General features: G+C 46.5%; 1 protein-coding gene across 1 annotated transcript; it reads left to right on the forward strand.

Annotated features, from left to right (window-relative positions):
• The first annotated feature begins 3,980 nt into the window (after positions 1-3,980).
• On the forward strand, positions 3,981-21,181 carry VSTM4 (V-set and transmembrane domain containing 4). The gene is made up of 8 exons (XM_083362830.1): positions 3,981-4,170; positions 6,306-6,704; positions 12,644-12,700; positions 14,863-14,970; positions 15,340-15,373; positions 16,055-16,161; positions 16,721-16,782; positions 20,567-21,181. Exons 1-8 carry the CDS (start codon positions 4,122-4,124, stop codon positions 20,690-20,692), a joined length of 942 nt encoding a protein of 313 aa, XP_083218956.1. The 5' UTR covers positions 3,981-4,121; the 3' UTR covers positions 20,693-21,181.
• Positions 21,182-21,788: the final 607 nt, after the last annotated feature.

Here is a 21,788-nt window from a genome sequence, read left to right on the forward strand (position 1 = left end):
CAGCCCCAGGAAGGTGGCAACGGCAAATCATTTGTTGTGCACTCGGCGTGTGGTCCTCAATGGAACTGCACCTCCATGGAGGGAGGTGAGTAGTGGGATGCCCCAGGGCTCTGTTCTGGGCCCAGTGCTCTTCAACATCTTCATCTATGATTTGGATGAGGGGATAGATGGGGAACTCATCACATTTGCAGATGAAACCAAGGTGGCAGGAATAGCCAACAGTCCAGAAGATACACTCAAGATACAGAAGGATCTTGACAGACTTGAACATTGGGCGCTATCTAACAAAATGAAATTCAGTGGTGAAAAAAGGAAGGTTCTACATTTAGGCAAGAAAAAACAAATGCAGAGGAACAGGATAGGTGGTTACCACGATGTAAAAAAGATGTTGAGACTCTGGAAAGAGTGCAGAAAAGAGCAACAAATATAATCAGGGGACTGGAGGCTAAAACATATAAAGAACAGTTGCTGGAATTGGGTATGTCTAGTAATGAAGAGAAGGCCTAGGGGTGATAGCAGTCTTCCAGTATCTCAGGGGCTGCTCCAAAGAAGAGGAAATCAAGCTATTCTCCAAAGCATTTGAATGCAGGACAAGAAGCAATGGATGGAAACTAATCAAGGAGAGAAGCAACCTGGAACTAAGGAGAAACTTCCTGACAGTTAGAACAAATAATCAGTGGTGAATGCTCCAACACTGGAAGTTTTTAAGAAGAGACTGGCCAGCCATTTGTCTGAAATGGTATAGGCTTTCCTGCCTGAACGGGGTTGGACTAGATGACCTCCAGGGTCCCTTCCACCTTTATTATTATCTTTTATTCATTAAACATGAACCTCAGTCAACTGAACATTCACATTGACTGGCACTGATGGTTGACAAGGGTTGCTGCCAGCATCCTAGGTATCAACCAGGTACCTCCTTAAAATGTAAGATGTTCCAAGTAGCACAGTTTTTTTGTAGCATTGCTGGAGTTATTGCAGGAAGCTGCAGTTTCTTGATGTGTTTTGCAAAGCTTTTGGACTTTGTTCCCAGTGCCCCAATGACGGTGGGTATCCCTGTTACGCGTTTCATCCATAATCGCTGAGTTTTGATGGCCAGGTCGCGATATTTCATAATTTTCCCCAGTTCTTTTTCTTCAACTCTGGCATCTCCTGCTACAGTGATATCGATCAAACAACAACAACAACAACAACAACAACAACAATAATGATAATAATAATAATAATAATGATAATAATAATAATAATAATAACAATAATAATAATAATAATAATAATAATAATAATAATAATAATAATACCACTACTATTACTTTGGAAAAATCTTGCCAAGAAAATTGCAGGGAAATTGCAGTGCTGGAGGCAGAGAGAAATGAGCTGAGCGGCTCTGGAGAGGACGGCCCCGGCCCTTTTTTCAGAGCTTTCTTTCCCCGTGACTTTAGAAGGGCTTCCTGGCTCAACAGCAGTTTCAATATACTGAAGGCTAGTTAGGGTGGGGGTGGGGGGAGGAAGGGGGTCTCTTTTTAAGCATAATAAAATCTGTGACAAACCAAGGCCAGGCTCAGAATAGAGACTAGAGGGCCTCCAAAGAGGAGCCTGAAGAATAAGCGAAGGGGAACTCTCTTTGAATGAAGCAAGTTTTAAATCTGCGTCTTTCTAAAATATTTATCTCATTTTAAAAGACTGCAGTCAGTTCACCGAGTATGACTGCACCGTTGCAGAGCCCTTGGAAACGGGGCTCCTGCAATGCATCTATTCCGTGGTTGGTGCACAGTCAGCCAGAGGCTCAGACCGGACTTGGCTTTCCTCTCCGCCCGTCGCGCCCTTCCCAAGGACCCCGGAGAGGCAGAGACCAAAGCTGCCTTTTGCAACGGACCCACGGGGAGTCTGTCAAGGCCGTTGTTCAAGCGGCCACCCAGTTGCGCTGGGGTTTCAGCCGAGGTGCCTATTGCTAGGGGTACTTACCTTTGCTTTCCTCACCCCGTTGGTTGTTCTACTTTTCTTGGCAAGGACAAAAGCAGGCAGGGTGACCCGAACTCCTCCCCCTGGGCTTCCCTGGCGCCCCCCCCCTTTGCTCTCTCTTCCAGATGGATTTGGTCTAGCCTGAGAAAAGCGTCTCCCACATCTAACGGCATCCTGCATAATTTGGTGAGTCAGTCATCTAAGTACGGAGTTAATACGCTCTCCTGCCAGATTTCAGCAGAAGGCTGGAAAGAGCCCAGTTCAAAACAGGCCCCTTGCCGTGATGAGAAACACATGTGTTGGTGCAGTTGCTGAAACGATCTCTCCCTCCGATTACTATTTTTACTCCAAGTCTTTCTTTCTCTAGTGCTTCCCTACTCTGAAGTAGCCCTGGGTAATTTATTTTAAAGCCAGATTTTAAGAAAGCGGCAAAGCTTCCCGGCTCTTGTCATCAGCATACGGTGTGTGATAATCTCCAGTCAACGAGACGTGAGACGTGCTGAGGAGAAGCCACTGAGCACAATCAACAGCTCTACCGACGGCCTTCTTTGGACAGCTGTGGAAAATGGCCTCTCGGTTGAGGGCATCTCTTCTCTGACCACGCCAGGCAGGGGACACGTGGCTCTCCCCTCGTTTTATTCCTTCTCAAACTAGGGGATAAATTATGCTGAGAGAGAGAGAGAGAGACTGGCCCCAAACCAACCAGGATGGAATTTGGTATCTCTGGGTCCAGTCAACACTTTAACAATCACACACTGTACACTTTGTAGGAAAAACGGTTTTCTTCTGAACGTAATATTGTTCAGACAGCTTTATGTAGGCCAGTCAGTCCAACTTCATATTTTGTAAGAAAAACGCAGAATCCATCCCCAAAAGGTAAGCATTCATATCGCCTTTCCTGATATAAATATTAGCTCAACTGAAAACATTGTAATAGCTTTGAACAGATGTATTTCTTTGGAAGGAAACATTTTCACACCCGTTTGATAAACTCCGGGCAGGTAGAAGAACTTAGTGAAGCTCTGAAGACCGATTCAGGAAACGGAAACAGGACCTGAAGGAGGATAGGAAGAACACAAACAAGTATCCCAGAATTGCAGAGCAAAAACTCACGGTGGTGAACTCGGTCGGATACGCTCAAAACAAACAAAATAATTGACATCCCAGCTGCTCAGTGAAGAAGGTAAAATGCTAACAAGAGACAAAGAAAAGGTGGAAATAAACTATTGGGGTTCAATTTTGTCCATGAAGAAAAGTTGCATCCGAGGAAATTGTGAAAGGCGGGAGGAGGAGGAGGAGAGAGAGGGGTCTGCAGTGGGTGTCACAAGGGCCGAGCTGGCAGCCCTTGAAGGAGGTCCACACAAGCAAGGAATGGGTCTCATGCAGGGCGCTGTCACACCATAGCGAGGATGGACACGGTTTAGTCAGGCAAGGCCACCCCCCAGACACGCATTCACACGTCCAGTCTCTCCTGGACCTGCCCAACCGGGCTCGGGGAAGGCAGCGGGGCCTTCAAGCGCAACTCGGCTGCTCTCTTTCCGAAGGCTCCCGGAGCTCCGCCTGGGCAGGGGCCACCCGCCTCTCGGCTTTGCTGGGGGGCAGCGGCACCCAATTAAGGCGGACTCCGAGTTGAGAGAAACTTGAGAATTGGGATCGGGCCCGGAGGGCAGAGAGGCTCGGAGGCTCCGGGCCCAAAGGAGCTCCCTCCCCTCGGAGGGCGGCGGAACCGACCCGGCCCTCGGAGGAGCCCCCGGAAGGAGGCGACCCCGGGCCGGGCAGGGACCGGCGCCCCACTGGCTGCCGCTCGGCCAATGGGCCTTCTCGGGAGGGGACCCAAACTCGGAGGAGCCCCGACGGCGCGGCGAGCTTCGACGGTGCGGCCGGGCTTCGCGGAGCCCGGCTCGGCTTCTGCGCCGGGACGCGGCGCGGGGGAGGCTCGGAAGGCGGCGCCTGCCTGCCTGCTCGGCCCGCCCGCCCTCCGCCCGACCCGCCTTCGCCGAGAGCGCGGCGTCGTGGTCGTCGGCGGGCGGGCGAGCGGGCGGGCCGGTTCTTCCGCGGAGGCGGCCGGGGCGGCGCGGCCGGGGAGGTAGGCGGCTTCGTCGCGTGAGCCGGTCGGGCGCTCGCCTAGCCCCCGGCCGCCCTCCCGCCGCCCGTCCCGCGCGATGCGGCTGCTGGCGCTGCTGGCTCTGCTGGCCGGGCCGCCCTGGGCAGGTAAGCGGGGAGGGGGCAGGGGGGCAGGGGGGGCAGGGGGGGCAGGAGCCCCGCGGCGGTCCTGGCCGAACGGCGCCCGCCGGGGAGGGTGCGGGGCCCGGCCCTCGGAGCGTCTTCCCCGCGGGAGCAGCGCTCGCCTCCGGCCCGGCCCGGCCCGCCCGTTGCGGCGGCGGCGGCGCCTCGGGGAAGGCGAGGACGCCTCCCTTCCTTCGGGGGAGGGGCCCCCGGAGCCCCCGCCTGGGCTCTGGGGAGGGGAAGGGCGGCGGGGCGCGGCTGAGCCCGATCCTCGAGCTCCGGGTGGCTCCGATCCGCGCAGGCTGGAAATGGACAGAGCCCGTTTCCCCGTGCCTAACGGGATCGGCCTCTTCGGAGATGTGCAGGGAAGGCCGTTTGCAGCCTCCAAAATTGAGAGCGGGAATCTCAGATGCGCCGTGGAAAAAAAACACAGCGGACTCCGCCATCGAAGCCCCGTCTGCGAAGGGACCGGTGCCCCTGGCAGGCTGGCAGGCAGAAAAAAGGGATATTTAGAAGAAGAGAACTTTTAAAGGCAAAGCAAGCGAACGGGCAGGGTTGCAGGCGAAGGTGCTCGCCAAAAGCCAGACTTCTGCCCCGGGGCTCGCCACACGAGACCCGCGGAGCCACGTTCGGCTGCTTCTCTCCGGACTCGAGCACCGATGGGCCGGCGGGCGACGTTTATGGTCCCTCGGTGTCCCCTTCCCTTTCTAGAGCCAGCCCAGCCCTTGTTTCCATGGGAAACCACGAGGAGGAGGAGGAGGAGGAGGAGGGGATAGTGGGGAAGCAGATGGGGGAACTCTGGGTCTGAAACAGCTGAGCGGGTGGCGTTTCTTCTCCGCCCCGCCAAGGGCCGGCAGAGCTTTTTTCTGTGCTCCGATGTTAGAAGAAGTGATGAGGGATACGCTCAAGAGTTTGGCCTGTGGAGGAAGCAGCCTGGAGTGCAGCTCTAGATCTGGACTCCGGTTTGGGGCAGGACCTGCTCTGGATCCTGTCCCTCTTGCTGCCCCCAAGGCAGAGGTGTTGGTGGATGAAGTTGGTCTGCCTGTCCCCTCCTTGCTTCAGAACAGGTTACTCTTCAAGTAAGTTCTCTTGACCACCAAAAATACAGGAAATGGGCCATTTTCATCTGAAGCAATTGAGGCCTTATAATTCCAGGCACATCAGAGTGTGTTGATTATCTGGACTCCATTACCGACAGGCTTTTGGCAAGAATGAAAACTGGAAGTGGTTAATGGTTTATTTACCCTGAGGTCTTGACTTGGAGCTGTTGGGTAACTTTCAGAGCTTCAAGCACCTCCCCTTTTTAGCGGGGGGGGGGAGGGGGAGAAGTGGGCAGAGTCAGGTCAGCCTTTTGTGCCAGGTCTCCTCCATGCTGACTGGGGGGAGTGGGGGGCTGCTGTTGCCAGCTAGGCCTTTGGCTTCTGTTTTCTCTTTCCTGCAAGCAGCTAGCAGCTAATGGGCCTGCTTGCGTATCTAATGGGCCAGCTGTGACCGTTGTTCAGCTGGTTAGGCCTGGCAATACCTATCCATAACTTGGTTTGTTTATTTGATTTTTATCCCACCTTTATTACTTTATAAGTAACTTAAAGTGACAAACATACATAATAAGCCCAGACAGCTTTCATGTCCAAGGCAAGATTAAAACTAGAACTCACAGTTCCCTGGTTTCTAGGACAGCACCTTAACCATTCCACCAAAGTAGACCAAGCAATTGTTCTCCATACCAAACTTAAGCTCTCTTTGAGAAGTGCTTAAAACTTAAATGAGTGCAGAATCCTAAGTGACCAACAACTGCACAATCCTGGGAGTTGAAACCCACACGTCTTAAAGTCATCGGGCACTGCTGTAAGATGAAGGCATAAATACAATGAAAGAAATTTTAAAAGCTCAAGAAGGTTCAGAATGCAAAATATGAAAGCATAGAAAAAATGCAAAGATTTTGGGATAAATATGTCTGTATGAATGGGGTCTGTTTTTCTCTGATAACCCAAAGGAATTTTTCAATTGCTTGTTTTTTTAAAAAGAGCTATAATTTTGTTACATATCAGAAGTCCTAAAAAGAATGATACAATGTTGCACACGGCTTCTGAGATGCATTTGTTTGTTTTTCCGCTTTGTAGATATTTGTGAAGCTCTGAACGTGACCGTCTCTCCGGGACCCAGAACACGGCATGTGGTTGGAGATAATGTTACTTTATTCTGCCATGTTTCTCAAAAAAGGCGAAGAGAAAACCTCTTGGCTGTCCGATGGATTTTTGCTCTCCCCTCTGCCCAGGAATACCTGATGATCAAAATGACCAAATATGGGGTTGTCCAGTACTATGGAAATTACACAAGCCACTCCTATAAACGAAGGCTTCGTCTTCTGGAGGAGAAACACAGGACGATGTACACATTTTTGATCCTGAATATCCAGCAAGCCGAACAAGGACACTATATTTGCAAAGTTCAGGAGATTGGCAAGCAGAGGAACAAGTGGACTTCGTGGTCCAACGGGAGTGCCTCCACTGAAGTCCAAGGTGAGAAAATAACGGGTGGTGTGTTTTCCCCCCAGTCTATGTAGGATTGTTGTCTAGCTGTACTTCCTGGTGTACCTCTGGAAGAAGTAAGCCCAAGAAGGCCTCAGATTTGACCATTTTGGTTGAAGACAATTATCATCCATTACTTTAAAAAAAAGAAGGCAAAAAAGTTAGTAGTTTGTCTTTTGTAAGATCCCTTCTTAGTAACGGTGGTTGCCTTGGCTCTCAAGTATATTGAGATACGATGGATGGATGGATGGATGGATGGATGGATGGATGGATGGATGGATCTCCTTGCCATTGGAAATAGCCCCTTCCAATGACATATTTCAACAGTATTTGTGTCTTTATTTACCGCAAATCTATAGATGCCAATGTCCTCACCTTACTCTCTCTCTGTGCGTGTGTGTGTGTGTGTCTGTGTGTGTGTATACACATATACACAAACAGACACACACACACACACACCTTCCAAAACAAAAGTTGGGTTTAGGGGAGAAGTTACTATTTGAGGCATAATACTGTACTTTGGGCAGGCCCTCTTTTAATTTTAACATTAGTTGAGAGGATGGGCAGATCCTCTGTTCAGGACGAGGCCGGCAAGCTTTGTTCTGCAGTCTGGATTAAAGGAGGGAAGTTCTTAGCACGAGTGAAATGTAGAACTACAAACGTGATCAGAACAGAACAACAGTTGCAACTTGGAACTCACATTAAATGGAACATATGTTTTGTTTTACGCTAGGGGTAAAACATCTTCATTAGGAGAACCCCCCCACCCCCCAGCACAGGGGGTGATTCCCATCCTGTATGGAACGGAACAAAGATGTCCTAGGCTATAGGAAATCATAGAACAAACCCCGATTTCCTAGTTTTTTCATTCCAGGGCTACCAAAGGAGGTCTGGTAGTAAGTTGCCGGTTGCTGTCAACATACCAAAGTTTTTCTTTTCTTTTTTCTTTTCTTTGGAGATGATTTCGGAAGTAACAATAAGAAATATTTAAAAAAAAAAGCACAAAAAGCCCATGAAGGGATATGTTGATTTTTTTGAAACTTGATTTCTGATTTAGCAGAGTGGGATCAGAAAGAAAAACAAAATTGGTTCCTATTAAAGAAAGAGGGAGAGAGAAATAGAGAGGAGGGAGGGAGGGAGGCAGAGAGAGAGAGAGAGAGAGAAAGAAAGAAAAGAAAAAACCTGCATTTGTTCAGAGGGAACTCAACAGAGTCACAGGAGATTTTCTGCATTTTCAATTTACACCTGAACTTCTCAGCAGCACGAGCAACATTGGCAAAGCCAACTCAGTGTCGGCGTGTTCCTGGTGGCGACTTGCCTGTAAAAATATGCAGAACACCCAACCAGCCGGGCCACGTGGGGGACTCTCGTCTTCCCGGAGCAAAGCATTTTAAAGACCAGTGGTAAATATAGCTGCTCCCGGGCAGAACTGCAGATGTCAGCAGCCTCTTTCCGCCTGAGCTGGGCCAGCCAGCCCAGCTCTTCTGTGCAAGGACGGGGCAGCGTATCAGGTGGGGAGGGGTGTGTGGGCCCCCCCAAGCCCGGTTCCCGCTCCGAGTCAGGCCCAAGGAACCCATCGGCATCAGAAATAAGGGTGGAGGGAGTCGTGAATGGGGAGAGCTGCGGCTGGATCCCATGGTGACCCAAATGATGCCCTTAGGGGGTCTGAAAGAGGAGAGGAGGGGTCTCCTTCAGCAGCAGATCAGGAAAATCCAGCTGTGGAAGATGGGTCTTTTATTTTCAGTTGTTCCAGAGAAGAAGTTGTTCCATCCTCGGACTCTGAGCTGATCAGACTCTGTAATTCGGGCTACTGGGGTGGGAAGAGACCCCAGGCCAACTTCTGGCGACGTCATGCGGGAGCAGGCCTGCCCGCCTTTCTCGAGCTTCTTCTGAGAGTGCCATGGAAAGCTCACATCTTCTCCTGAGCAAGACGGTGAGCCCCCTCCCCCTCCCTCCGCCTGCCCACCCAGGGAGGGAGCAGCCCAGCCTGGCTTGCCAGGCAGAATTGGACCGGGACACTGGTGCAGCTGCAGCAGCGGCTAGAAGTAGAGCCTCTGCGGGCGGATCCAGCCTGGCTTGGCTCCGGGACAACCGAAGAGAAATGCGAGGATGACCTTCCCGGTCTTTTAAAAAAGGAAATGCAGTCTCCCAGGGCTTTGAATCTCACTTGAAGTGGGGAGATCGGAAGAGAGCGCTTAGCCAGCATCTATCCGCAGAAGGAAAAACACTTTAAGGGAAAATATTTTCCACATCTCTTAGCCACACTTGAGACTTGCACATGCTAGGTGCTGGGAATTCACACCTGGAAATGGAGCCAAATTGTATTTTATCTCACGTTTCCCACTGGGTTTGCCATTCCTTTGAGGTGTTTTTTTCCCCCTCTTCCCAGACTGGTTGAGTCTACAGGCCTCAGTTTACCCAGGGGCCTCCTGGCTCAGGACTCCCCAGAACCAGTCTGGCTTAGCTTCTAAACCTAGTTAGGAGCCGTAGAAGCGGGGTTATCAGGCATAAAAGAGAGGCGTTTCCTTGGCCTTTGCTACAGGAAAATAAACAGCAAATTATTTACCTCATTTTAAATGTGTAGCTCTCTAGATTATTTCCAAAGCAGAGGTTAAATGTTATAAAGCTCAAATATGCAATAATAAAATTGGCATAAAGAATCAAAATAACACCAACGGCTTCCCCACGACGAAAAACAACTGTGCCAGGAGCTTCACGGCTTAGAAAAAAGGGACGGAGGGGGCAGGATGGATTCATTGCACAAATTGCCCTTGTCATCAGTGTCCCAGACGCAGCTGTTTGCTCTCTCTCTGTACTACTGGAATTTGGAAGTCTCGAAAAGAAACTCCCCGAAACCTAAGATTTGTAGATGAGGAATGTGTGTGTGGGATTCATTACTTATTTATTTACTGCGATCGAGGCGGGAGGATAAGAATCCGTGGTGGAAAGATCCGTAGTTCGAAGGCAGCTGAGCGGTTTCCCCCTCCGACTCTTCCTCAGTGTCCAGCTTTTGCAGCTGTTGGAGACCTTCGCCCTGCACACACACACACACACACACACACACACACACGTGGAAGGCTCAGTACTGAATGCCACAAAATCTCAGCCTAAACGCCTCCTGGTCTTTCTCCCGGCCTTCAGCCTCCTCTTTACTTCCCCACCCAACTGCCTCCCCCTTGTGCAGTCCTGAGCCCAGAAGAGCACGGCTGCCGTCCCCGTGTTCACTTCTTCATTGCCGACGGTGAGTTCCCCGGACGCGATCGGCTCTGCCTTCGTCCTCTCTGTCTCTGAGACAAGCAGCCCTGGCGCACCAGCACCCCGGAGCCCCAAATTTGTTTCGTTAAGTGGGGTTTGCCCCATTTTGTGACCTTTCTTGCCACAGTTGTTAAGTGAAATACCACAGTTGATAAGTTAGCGACAGGGTTACTAGCGTCTGAATTTTGATCACGCGACCCATGGGGAAGCTGCAAAGGTCGTCACTACGAAAAACAGTCACAAGTCACTTTTTTCCCAGTATCGTCGTAACTTTGAACAGTCACTAAACGCCCTGTTGTAAGTCGAGGGCTACTTATACCAGCCCAGACTTTCATTTCCATTTTTTACATTCACAACTAGCATTTCTAAGAGCTCCTAACTTTCAGCTAATGAAGTTGCGTCCCTTGAATAGATCAGATTGTTACAACTTCGAACTTTTATTCCCGGTGTCTTTCCTTGCAGTCTTTCGTTCTTAGGTGTTCACTGCACGTGTTAAACGGTTAATGAGGAAACTATTTTTATTTACTTATTTATGATTTTCATATGTTCGCCTATCTCATAAAAAGCGACTGTGGGCGCTGTGCTTCTTCCTGGCCTCCCCTTCCGTTTTGAGCCCCTCTCTTCTGTTCTCCGAACGGGACCTTCTCTCGGGTGGCTCCGGTGGGCTATGAAGTTTCACCAGAAAGCTATTCAGATGTCCTCTCGTCAGCTTGATTGACATCCATGCACACAAACAATACTTTAACAATGGATTGCAGTTGTGGACTCATTTTTTTAAAAAAGATTTAGTAATGTATGTGCTCATATTCATTGTGAGCCAGAAAAATAAATACAGATTGGATATGTACTTACCACAACCCACATCTGGCAAAAAATAGAATACAGAGAGAATTTGTGAAATGTCACAAATACAAAAGAAAAATAGGCGCCTACATATCTGAGTTTCCGTAATAGTTGTATTTCAATAAAAAAATCCTGGCCAATTTTGCCTAGATGTGTGTCCAAGTCTGACAGAAAGAGCATGACTTGCTGTGTGGTCTGAAGCCGTGTGAATGCGCTGAGCCTTGTGGCTGGACGCCTCAGGCCCACAGCGAAGGCCAGCCAAGGAAGTTCAGCATCAGGTGGAAATGGCGCTTTATTCCTCTAGACGGGACTTAAGAGGACCTAAAATGCAAAACTGTATAAAGTTTGTTTTTTCAGAGATGACTAATGTTTTCTTCCATTAATTTCAGGATGGTGGAAGCAATTATAAGAATGGGGAGGATGGAAATTACATGCTTTGCATCTGAAATAATATGTGTGGTCACCTTCCTCTTCTTTCTCTAAGTCCAGCTCAGCCACCCTCTGTCTCTGTCTTGCTCTGCCATCACTGGTGGGTTCCTGGCTTCATTTTTTAAAAAACAGGTCCTGACTGTATGTGGAAGAGCTGTAACTTTGGTGCTTTCTCATGTCACGGGTCTTCATATGACGTATCATTCCCCCCCCCTTCTTTTGCTGGTGGAGGATCCCCAGTTTACCCTTTCTTGCTGCCAAAGGTGTCCTCGGGCTGCTGTTCCCCATTTACTTGCCTGCTTATCTTTCAGGAATTTGGCGGACTTCTGGGGGGAGGATCCCCCCCCCATCCCCACCTGCAGGCCTGCCCAGGACCCTGGCGATGAGCAGCAGGAAAAAGCAGTGTTGTTTGGGATTTTCAAAAGGAGATAAAATTTGTAGTATGCTGAATGGATTTCTCCAGTTCTTCAAATCAGTTTCAAACAGTGCTCACGAAAACACCCTGCCCCCCCCTTCCACATCCCCCGTCCCCCTTTAAATAGATTTAAACAGAATCTCAGAGTTGGAAGGGACCTTGGAGGTCTTCTAGTCCGACTCCCTGCTCAAGGCAGGAGAGACCCTATTCCGTTCCGGACAAATGGCTGACCAGTGTTTTCTTGAAAACCTCCACCGATGGAGCACCCACAATTTCTGGAGTCTGAGCCGTTCCACTCCTTGACGGTTCTCATTGCCAGGAAATTTCTCCTTAGTTCCAGGTTGCTTCTCTCCTTGATTCGTTTCTTAATTAGTTTCTTCATTAGTTGATTAGCCTCCTTGATTATTTTTAATTGTTATTTTTGGATATGCTTTATGGATTCTCTTTAATATTTATGCAATATTTATTTCAGGTTCTACTGTGACTTTTTTAATGTAAAAGAATTAAAAAAATTGAAAAGAAAAAAGAAATAGTGGGGACAAAGGTAGAAAAAAAAGAATATATTAGAAGAATATTACAAAATATAAATTTGCAGGAGAATTTAGAAAATATTGGAAAAAGTAGAAAAAAACATTCCACTATTGTTTGTACAAGCATCATTAAATTGAAATTAATGGTTATTTATTCAAGTCAAACCAGAAAGTGTCAAAAACAGCCAAACTGAATTATTGGTCAGAATAAGAGGAATTAGAAAGACGTTGTGACTCAACTGAAGAGGTCTCTCTTTAATCTTATAACTAGCTAAAAAAGAATCTAATGTTTTAAAACCTTGTGCTACAAGAGACACAGATTTAAAATACATAAGATGTTTATGTGCAGAATTATAATCTCTAAAGAGTCTCCAAATTAAGTGAAAGTTGATAATTAGATTTATTTTTAGATGAAAAACTATTTTCCGCAGGTGATCACTTCCTTCTTTGTTTTTCAGTGCTTCCATCCCATTTTTTGGATGAAGAAAAACACAAAACATGGACATTTTTTGAAGGTTAAGTACAATTTTCCTTTTTTGTTATTCTTCGCAGATCTAGTAAAACATGGTTTTGTGCAATCTTAATTTTAAAAGCCAAGATACTTTCCCCAAAGTTTAGCTGAACGTGTGAATTGCTAGTGGGATGAGGGCAACATTTTCTGTGGCTGAAGGATCTTTGACACGGATGCTTTTAGCCATTACATTTCCTGTTGGACACCTGCCTCGTTTGCCTCTCCCATTTCCAGCGTGAGTATAAATAGTGTTTATGTGTCAGGGATAAATGTTTGAAAGGTGAAGAAATTGAGGACCCCACCGCCCGGTCCTCTCCTCTTTGCCATGGTTTTCATTTTATACTGACTTTATAGTGTGCCTATATATGTAGAAAAGTGTAATCTAAATTCCACGAGGAAGAGATGCTTGAAATTGCTAGAAATTACTTTTGAGGTGTTCAAAAGCTCATCATTTTTTTAGACTTTTCCCCTCTTATTTCTGTGAAGCATTATACAATAATCCAGCCATGAATATGTTCATTAAATGTGTCCCAAACAACAATTGAATTAAAACCCTGATTTTTTCCCCACCTGATTTAGACAATGTGAACCTTTTGATAATTATCTATTTAAATATTATTTTGGACCAGTAGAACATTTTTTTGAGAAGTAAAGAGAATTTATTGGAACATGTTCAGATATGACAATAGAAATTTTATTATTTATTTTATATTTTATTTTATTATTTGCTGTCCATCTCATTTTGAAACAACTCTAATTATGTTAATTTTATTGAGAATAGATCTGATAGGGAGTTTGAAAAATAATATTTTGATAGATTTGAATGTTACTTTAGCCAACAAATTCCAGTAAATAAGCTTGAATTACATTTCATTGTTTGATTGGTCAAGCAAAGGATTCAAAACTTGGTTAAAATCACGTCATAATTTCATGATTCAATCTTAAAAGGCGGGTATAATATCTTTAATGATGTTTAAAGGTTATGAACCTTTTTGAATTTTCAATATTTATGCATCAATAAGAAAGAAAACATTAGCTGTTCTCCACACGTCCTAAAACTTGGTAAAGAGAAACCAATTAAACAAATTAGTTAAACACATTGTACTTATTTATTTATTGAAAAAATGATCCAAAGTTACATTTGTGTGAAGAAGAAACTTTTCAGCACCACCACATGTAAAACTTCTGGTTTGCCCTTAGTTGGAGCATAATAATATTTAAAAATAGTATCAGATGTAATCACATTTGAGAATTTATTATTCATAATCATTATTCTAGCTGATTTCAGTTACTGCAATTGTATATTTATCTTAATTTTTAAAAAACTTAGGAAGATTATGAGTTACTTCTAGGAAATTCAGATGTTGTGTCACTCCATTTGAAAAAGATCCTTTTCCTCTTAAACTTCTCTGGCAAATTAACATTCCAAAAGGCCATTAAAGATAACAACTGGATATAAAAACTGCTTGTCTAAAAAGCAAGAAGAAGAAAAATGGGTAAAAAAAATCAATAAGCTGATAAACTGAGACACATTTACTTTAAAAAGTTTAAAAATAAAAAGACAAGAAATTATATTGGTAAGGGAATACATGTTTAAAATATAAGGGGATTTTTTTAAAAGTTAAATGGACTAAGCTAAGTGGACTTTCGGAAAAGATAGATCAAAGCTACAATACAGACACACAAACACACACACAAGAATCTTAAGAGGTCCACCTCCAATAAATTACAAAACTGTAAAAACTACAATTATGTAAACAGATTGCTACATTCCTCTTTCTTGTCTCAGCTTAATACACTGACTTACCTGTGGCGTTTGGATCAACGAATTGTTTCTCCCTGGAATACATGGGTAAACAGAACAAAACAACCAGATAAAGTCAAGTAAATACAGTAATATTTTTTGCAATTAAAGTTGAGGACATATTAAAACTCAGCCGTGTAAAATATTAACAGATTTTGCATATATGGAAAGATACAAATCATAACATTGGTCATCTGACTCCACATTTTGCATAAGCCACAGCAGAAATTGGGGCGCGCTTAGGGCGATGGCCCTGTGGGAGCAGAGGCACTCAATACGTGCCCTACCACTCAGCCTCCACCCTCTTTGGAGACGGGGGAGGGGTCGGGCCTGAGGCCTTTTGTTTTTCCCTCTGTCCCCAGACCTCTCGGTCTACGCGGTGCTGATGTGCTCGGCGGGGATCCTGAGCATCATCCTCTTCGGCCTGGTCCTCCTCTGCCAGATCTTGAGCCACAGAAAGCGACCCCACGGTGAGTCCCTTGCCAATGTAAAAGGTTTCTGTAATTCATCTGTAAGTTTAGTTTAAATGTATTGTCACCAAATTTACCAATTCTGTATGTTTGTTTGTTTATTCCATTGTTATCTTTGAATGCTCTGTGCATTTCCCTTTAACTACGGCCAAAATGAGAAATATTTTGAAATACATAAAACTGTGTATAAATCGAGAACTTCCTCAGATTTGCACAGAAAATTGAGAAGCTCGTCCTGCAGTGCTTTAAAAAGTGAACAAAGACAACCAAATGGCCCTCACTCCTTCAGAAATCACATGCAAATGAAAATTACCATGTATATACATTTTTTTTATTTCTATTTTTCTTATTTCTATATTTTTTTCACAGTGAAACGTTACTTGGTGAAATGTCCTCAGAAAAGGTAGGAGAAGAAGCTTTTTTCTGAGAGCTACAATCTTTAATTTTGCTACAAAAATGTCATTGACTTGAGAAAAACACATTTTAAGTTCTGGAAATTGTTTTGAGAGCCTTTTAATCAGTGCCATAAAGAGGAACGTACACTTCCCCTCAAAAGAGCACGGATGATCATCCATGGCTATAGAATACGGGCTGTCCGTCAGCCTGCTTAACCTATTTCCTTCAGCTTTGAAATGTTCCCATTGTTGAAATATTTTTATTTATTATTACACAAATTTATATAGCCACCCGACTCAGACACTATTCCTCCAGGCTGTGCGCAATATTAAAACACAAAAATTTATGTGGGAGATTCGGTCTCAATAGCTCAAAATGATGGTTCCTCTTTGCCCTGGTTGAGGTGCCAATGATGGCGTGAGCTGGCCCTCACGTGCCTGACCCAGTTTCCCTTCATTTGCCACATTTTGCGAGGATGAACCTGCCTGGGACAGTAACCTTTTGGGCCCATCTCAGACTAGGTGCATGTGTGGATTAGGCTCCTTTTGCTCCAAGCAGGATTAACTTTGTTTGTCTCTGCGTGAGATAAAGGCTCAAAATGCTCAAGGGGTCCTGGGGAATGTGGAGAACCTTTGCACTAGCTACACTCTCTCTCCCTCCCTCCCTCTCCCTCCCTCTCATTTTCCAGCTTGCAGGAGGCCGGGAGTCCCAGCAAGGCAGCCGGGTCTCCGGGCGCCCCCACCCAGAGGAGAGCCCCAAGGGCAATGGAGGCACCACCAGCAGTTCCTGCCAAAGGTATTCGTGGGGTTACGAGCACTTTGACTCTGGGGAGCTGCGGCTCCCGAAAGGAAGGAGAGCTTCTTCGCTGGACTATTTAAGCAGGTGGCCATTTGCCAAGGAATGCTGGGAAAGAGGATTTCTGCATTGGCAGGAGGTTGGGCTAGATGGTCTCCCGAGACCCCTTCCAACCCTGACATTGTATCTTAATTCCTTTATTGTAGGTAAAGGTGGCGAATTCTTCTGGGGTGCCCTGTTCCTTTTTTCCATCTCCCATAACTTTTATTCCTTATTTTTATATGACTTCTAAATTGCCCTCAGTGGACGATCAGCAGCTGAGTACACATTCCTGAGAACAGACCGAAGCCACAGCCCTGGGTGGGAGGAAGAGCCCTGGGCTGCCAAGGAAGCGCATGGGGTCCGGAAGCATCTCAGGAGAGGCAAAAGGCCCCCAGATGGGCATGCTGGCCAGCTGCAGGGGTGCTGATTGAGTGGCAGATGTTCTTTTTTGTGCATTTCACTCTTACCTGTATTCACATTACAGCAAGAGGAAAATTATCTGATCTTATTTTTACAGCACCGATATCCCACGCCTTCTCAAAGCCTAAACTTCTGAAACCACAAAGGAAGCTTACCTTGGTAAGTAGCACCGCAGAGATCTGCCCTTGCCGTCGGTTATCCGGTGTGTGAATATGGCTCCCTCTTTCTCCTCCCTTCCTTCCCTCTCGGGATGGTTTGAGGTTAGCATCCGCACACAAGGCCTCCTTTCATCGACTCTCAGGGTCCACGGCAGCTCCTGAAGAATCGGATTGCTCCTCATAGTTCCATCTTTCACCCAAAGAGTTTAAGGCCCTGCACTGTACACATTTTATTGCTTTCTCTTACACAAGCATTGGCATCAGTTTCATTTCCGTAGCATCCTGTTGAGGTCAGTTGGGTTGAAAGAGCCTGAGTGACTCTCTCAATAAAATAAGGCAACCTGTGACCTGCTGGGCCCTCCTGTCAGAGGTGTCTCTTTACCTGTGCAGAGAAACACAGCAACCGTCCAACGTCCAATAGCAATGGCAGTTCCAACCATTGAGTTAGTCCTCTGACGATATCAAGGGACTTCTGGCCAAGCGGAGAGGAGTGCCCCCTTTTTCGGAGCTGGAGGAAAAATGACTTTTCAGTAAGAGAAGGAAAGAGCAGACCAGTTGGCCAGCTCCTTGGTCGTAGTGTATCTCTGCAACGTTCCCTGCTAACAGGAAAGTCTACACCAGTCCGCTCTGTTGTCCTTTCACCTCAACCAAAGCCTGGTCTCACCCCAAGCACCCTCGCCCCCTTTTAGGCAGACTGAGGCGGCCTCCTTGTCAGCTGACATCATGTTGTTGGTCTCCAACCGCTGCTGATGCGCCAGGGAGGGTTTCACCAAGGAGGCAAAATGGCGCAGTCCACTTGGAGTACGGAGATTCCCGTTGGACTCTTTCTGTGCTTTGGGCTCCTCTTAAACTTATGGTAGCAGATATTTAAATTTTCTTAGTTACAGATTGTTTTTCTTGGCTTCTATAACTTTGGCTATGTCGGGGTTCTCCACTTTTTGTGATCCGTGTTGCTCCAACCATCCAGAAGGCAACTGCTTGTGCCGTAGGGCCCAAGTGGCCCCTGGTCACCGCTCGGCCCTCTCCCTGTGGCCGTGGGGCCCGCTTAGGCCCTTGCTGTGGGGCTGAGAACTTGGCTAAAGTTTTTGTTTCCCTTTCCTCTGGAGAAGGTTTGGAAGCTTCCTGCTTTTCCTGGGTCTTATCGCTGTTCTAGTTGGAGGGTGTCTGTGTGTCCTAGGAAAGCATCTCGTTTCTTTTTATTTTTGCAGTATGTTTTTGAGGCGCAAGTCTGGGAGAGACGGAAAAACGGCCCTGCCTGTGAGCCCCAGAGGGAGGCTCTGGAATAAATGCCTCCATGGGACTCGCAGGTGGAAGTTCACCACGAGGCATTTCATCCCTTCATCACCCCTCATGGTCGCTCCTTTTATAGATGGAGTTTTATTCTTAGGAATTCTTAGGAGATAGTCTTGTTTCGCGTAACATAAAATCGTACAGTTTCTCTCCCTGATCCTTATTCCAGCAGAAATGTAGCAGCCTAGCTCCCAACTTTCTGTTATTATCAATTAGAGATGCTGGGAAGTTACAAAATCGAGGTGATCATTTGATTGTTTCCGAGAATGGGGACTCAGTTCAACCCGTGCTCCCCACAGCTGTGACTACAGTTATGAGGATCTTTCAAAATGTATTTTTCTGTCAGAATGTAAAGTAAAAGAAAAATCTCCAAAATGAAATTATAGAGATATGGATGGATGGATGGATGGATGGATGGATGGATGGATGGATGGGAAGGGAAGGGAAGGGAAGTAAGGAGAAGGAAGGAAGGAAGGAAGGAAGGAAGGAAGGAAGGAAGGAAGGAAGGAAGGAAGGAAGGAAGGATGGATTACTGCGAAAGTTGGCCAACCAGTAGAGAGCCATCCCTTTCAGTTTTATTAAATCGTGACTATTGTTGAAAGTAAGGTTTGAACTTTCACCCCGCAGTGGCCCCCCAGAGAACCAGCCTGAGCTTCCCTGGAGTCATGAGGACTCCCATCAGGTGGAGTCTTTATTTCAGGTCTTCGTCGCCTTCGTCACCCACTTGCCTAAAAAAAAAAAAGAGCGCCCTTCCTTGAAATCGGCCGGGGAAGCCCAAAGACTGCCTCTCGAGGGCAAGATGGTGCCTCTGACCTTCTCTTCTGCCTTTTTTTTAATTAATGTGCATATTTTAACATGCATATTTTCACGAATCATTTTACTGCAAAATACCCAGAGGTGTCTTGGTGGTTGTTGGTAGCACTAAGTTTGCTGACGGGAAGAGGAAGGGCTTGAGGTTACTTTAGCTATTCTTCCTTGCATCTCTAGACGGCGCGTTTCCAGCTGCAGATGTGCTTTGTGATGCCATCCCTCTGCCACCTCCTGGGTGGGAACAAGCACAGCTACGGCGTACGTTGTAAATCGTCATGCTATTTTACAGCATTGTCCATAAGGATTGCATTTTACTGTATTGCTGTCCTTTTGCAACACCCTGTTCAGAGCAGGAAGTAGACTTTTCTTCTTAAATTCCTGTTAAATCCCCCAGTGCCTTAAACTGTCAGCAATATTTTCTCGGTCCGCCATTTTGCTTTCAGTTGAATAGGCTGAATGCCCCACAGCTGGAGATATTCAGTGTTCAGGGTTTGAAAGCACGCACGACGCATGCTAAGATTTCCTTATTGTTGATATTTAGAGCTCCTTTTTAAGCTACTCAAACTTGTCAGTGATAGCCCAAGAAGCATAATGGGGCAGAGCCTCAGGTTTCTGCTTTGGAAATGGCCTTTGGAAAACCGTATCTTCTATGTTCAGTTATTATACATAGTTGAGAACGATTCTGAACCTCCTGTGTGTTTCTTCATATTTTCAATCAAATTATTACATACTGGAAATATGCATAAGGGAAATTATTCTACACATTTTATGGTGCGCCGTTGCTTGTAGCAGTAATTGAAGTACCTTTTCCACTTATGAAAGTACTAATTTTATTTGCTTTTATTGCTTTTCTAGATGCAATTATTTATTTAGTGTGTTTTGGCTTTATTAAATTATGTTTACTATAGGAACATCATAAAAATGTATGAAAGTAACACATCAGCCGGGGCTGCCCAGTGACCTGTATTGGAGGAATCGAGGGTTATTTTTCATATCCAAACTTAATAGAATAAAGAAGGAATAAGGATATAATCTACCCAAGAAAACAATGCAATTTCCAGATAACATAATAATACACCTGGACAATGTAATTTCATAAATCTTAGCTCTAAAATTTACATGAGCTGGGTGTTGCTGTGCCGTTTCAGAAATCACCATGGTTCGGCTGGATTTTGAATGAGAATTATAACTAAAGGCCGACGGCTTTACTGAATGTGAAGCAGAGATGCCTCCGAGGGCGAACGGCTACGTTGGCTAATTGGCTCCAGGCCCCACAGCTGGGCTTCACAGGCCACCCGGGTGCCTTTCGGGGCCATTTCTTCCACTCGGGGCCTCTTCCCCACGGAGGCAGCCGGTGGGGCCCCCCCTCCCCAGCGCCATGCGCTCCAGACTGCAGGGAGAGGGACCCCCTGGAGTGAACGGGAGGGCATAAAACGAGGACCAGCACCTTGGCTCGCCTTGAAACAGTACAATCTCCAAAAAAAGCTTCCCGCTTCTTCAGCCTGCCTCGCGTCTCGGGACCTGGTTCCACTTCTCACGGGGGAAGCCTGTTTGGGGGGCATTTGGGGGTTACGTTCTCACTTCGGGTCTGCCCCGGGTTCATCGTTGCCTCCCGGGCTGAGCCGAAGGGCAGCCGGTGCCCCGTTGGATTCAGCCTCCGCTCTTCTCTTCTCCTTCCTCCGCAGCTGAAGGGCAGAGAGGAGAGCCTGACCTACGCCGAGCTGGAGCTGCAGAAGCCTCCCCAAGAGGCCAAAGGCGCTTCTTCTGCCACCGTCTACGCCCAGATCCTCTTTGAGGAGAACAAGGTGTAAACGATGTGCAACCAAGACGGAGCCGGTTGACCTGGGGGGGAGGGGGGGGCATTGAATTACTTCTTTCCTCCCAACAAGCATGTAGGCACCGTCCTTTTAGTGGCGCTTCTTTCCCTGTTTAGTTGGAGGAGATTTTAAGGCTGTGGAAACGTTTTGTTTTGAAAGATTTCAGGGGAGTTTTTTTAGGTGAGTAAAAACATTCTCAGGAACCAACAGGAAAAAGGCAACATCTTTCCTTTGGATGATTGCCATGATAAACATTTTGAAAAACTGGAGGAATAAGAATAAATAGAAAACTGGAAGTTAAACTGTGCCTTTACATCAGAACTTAATCGTGGGAATATGAAATATTTTATTGGCTGGGAAAGAGCTCCGAGTTGAAGTTGATCAGTATGACTATAAAACGGCAATTTTACAGACCCAGGATTTAATTTTTTTTAATGCATGTAAGAAATGTACATTGGTCCCTTCCTTTTCTATGTTATTAAGACCGTGAAAATGTATTTTTGAATAAATAAATTTTTCCATTAAAAAAGGCTGATTTCTTTGTTTTATTGCATGAAATGGTAGCAGAGTCCTGCAGAAGACAGGCAGTTGCGTTGGATGGCCTCTTGGGTACCTTCCCACGTGACAATTCTGTGTACGAATGGGGGCTTTTCTCCAGCTGCCCCCTCCCCCGTGGTGCTGCTCACGCCCCAAACAGAAGCGGCCCTTCTCTCAAAGCAGCCGTCCTGTCACGGGGGCTCTGGCTCTTGGTCAGGCACACACACACACACACACACACACACACACACACACACACACACGCCGGGGCCCAGCAGAGCTGCCAGCCTGAGTCACGGGGCCACTCCTGGTTTCCTTCGGCCTCAACAGAACCTCCAGGTGGCCAGGAACATCCTAGCTGACTTCCCGAAATTGGCCTTCTAATCCATCCATCGTTTCTCTCAATGTGTTTTGCCACCTGGCACTCTGCAGCCCTTGGGATTGTTTTAAAAAACATAATTGCATTGGTTGTCAGAAAGAGAATAGCCCATTTTTCCTCTGTGTTGATACAAAACAAGCTTCTGCATGGGAAGTGGACACGTATTTTCAGTTG

The sequence above is a fragment of the Vipera ursinii genome, assembly GCF_947247035.1.
Source record: "Vipera ursinii genome assembly, chromosome: 4".
Lineage (NCBI taxonomy): Eukaryota > Metazoa > Chordata > Lepidosauria > Squamata > Viperidae > Vipera > Vipera ursinii.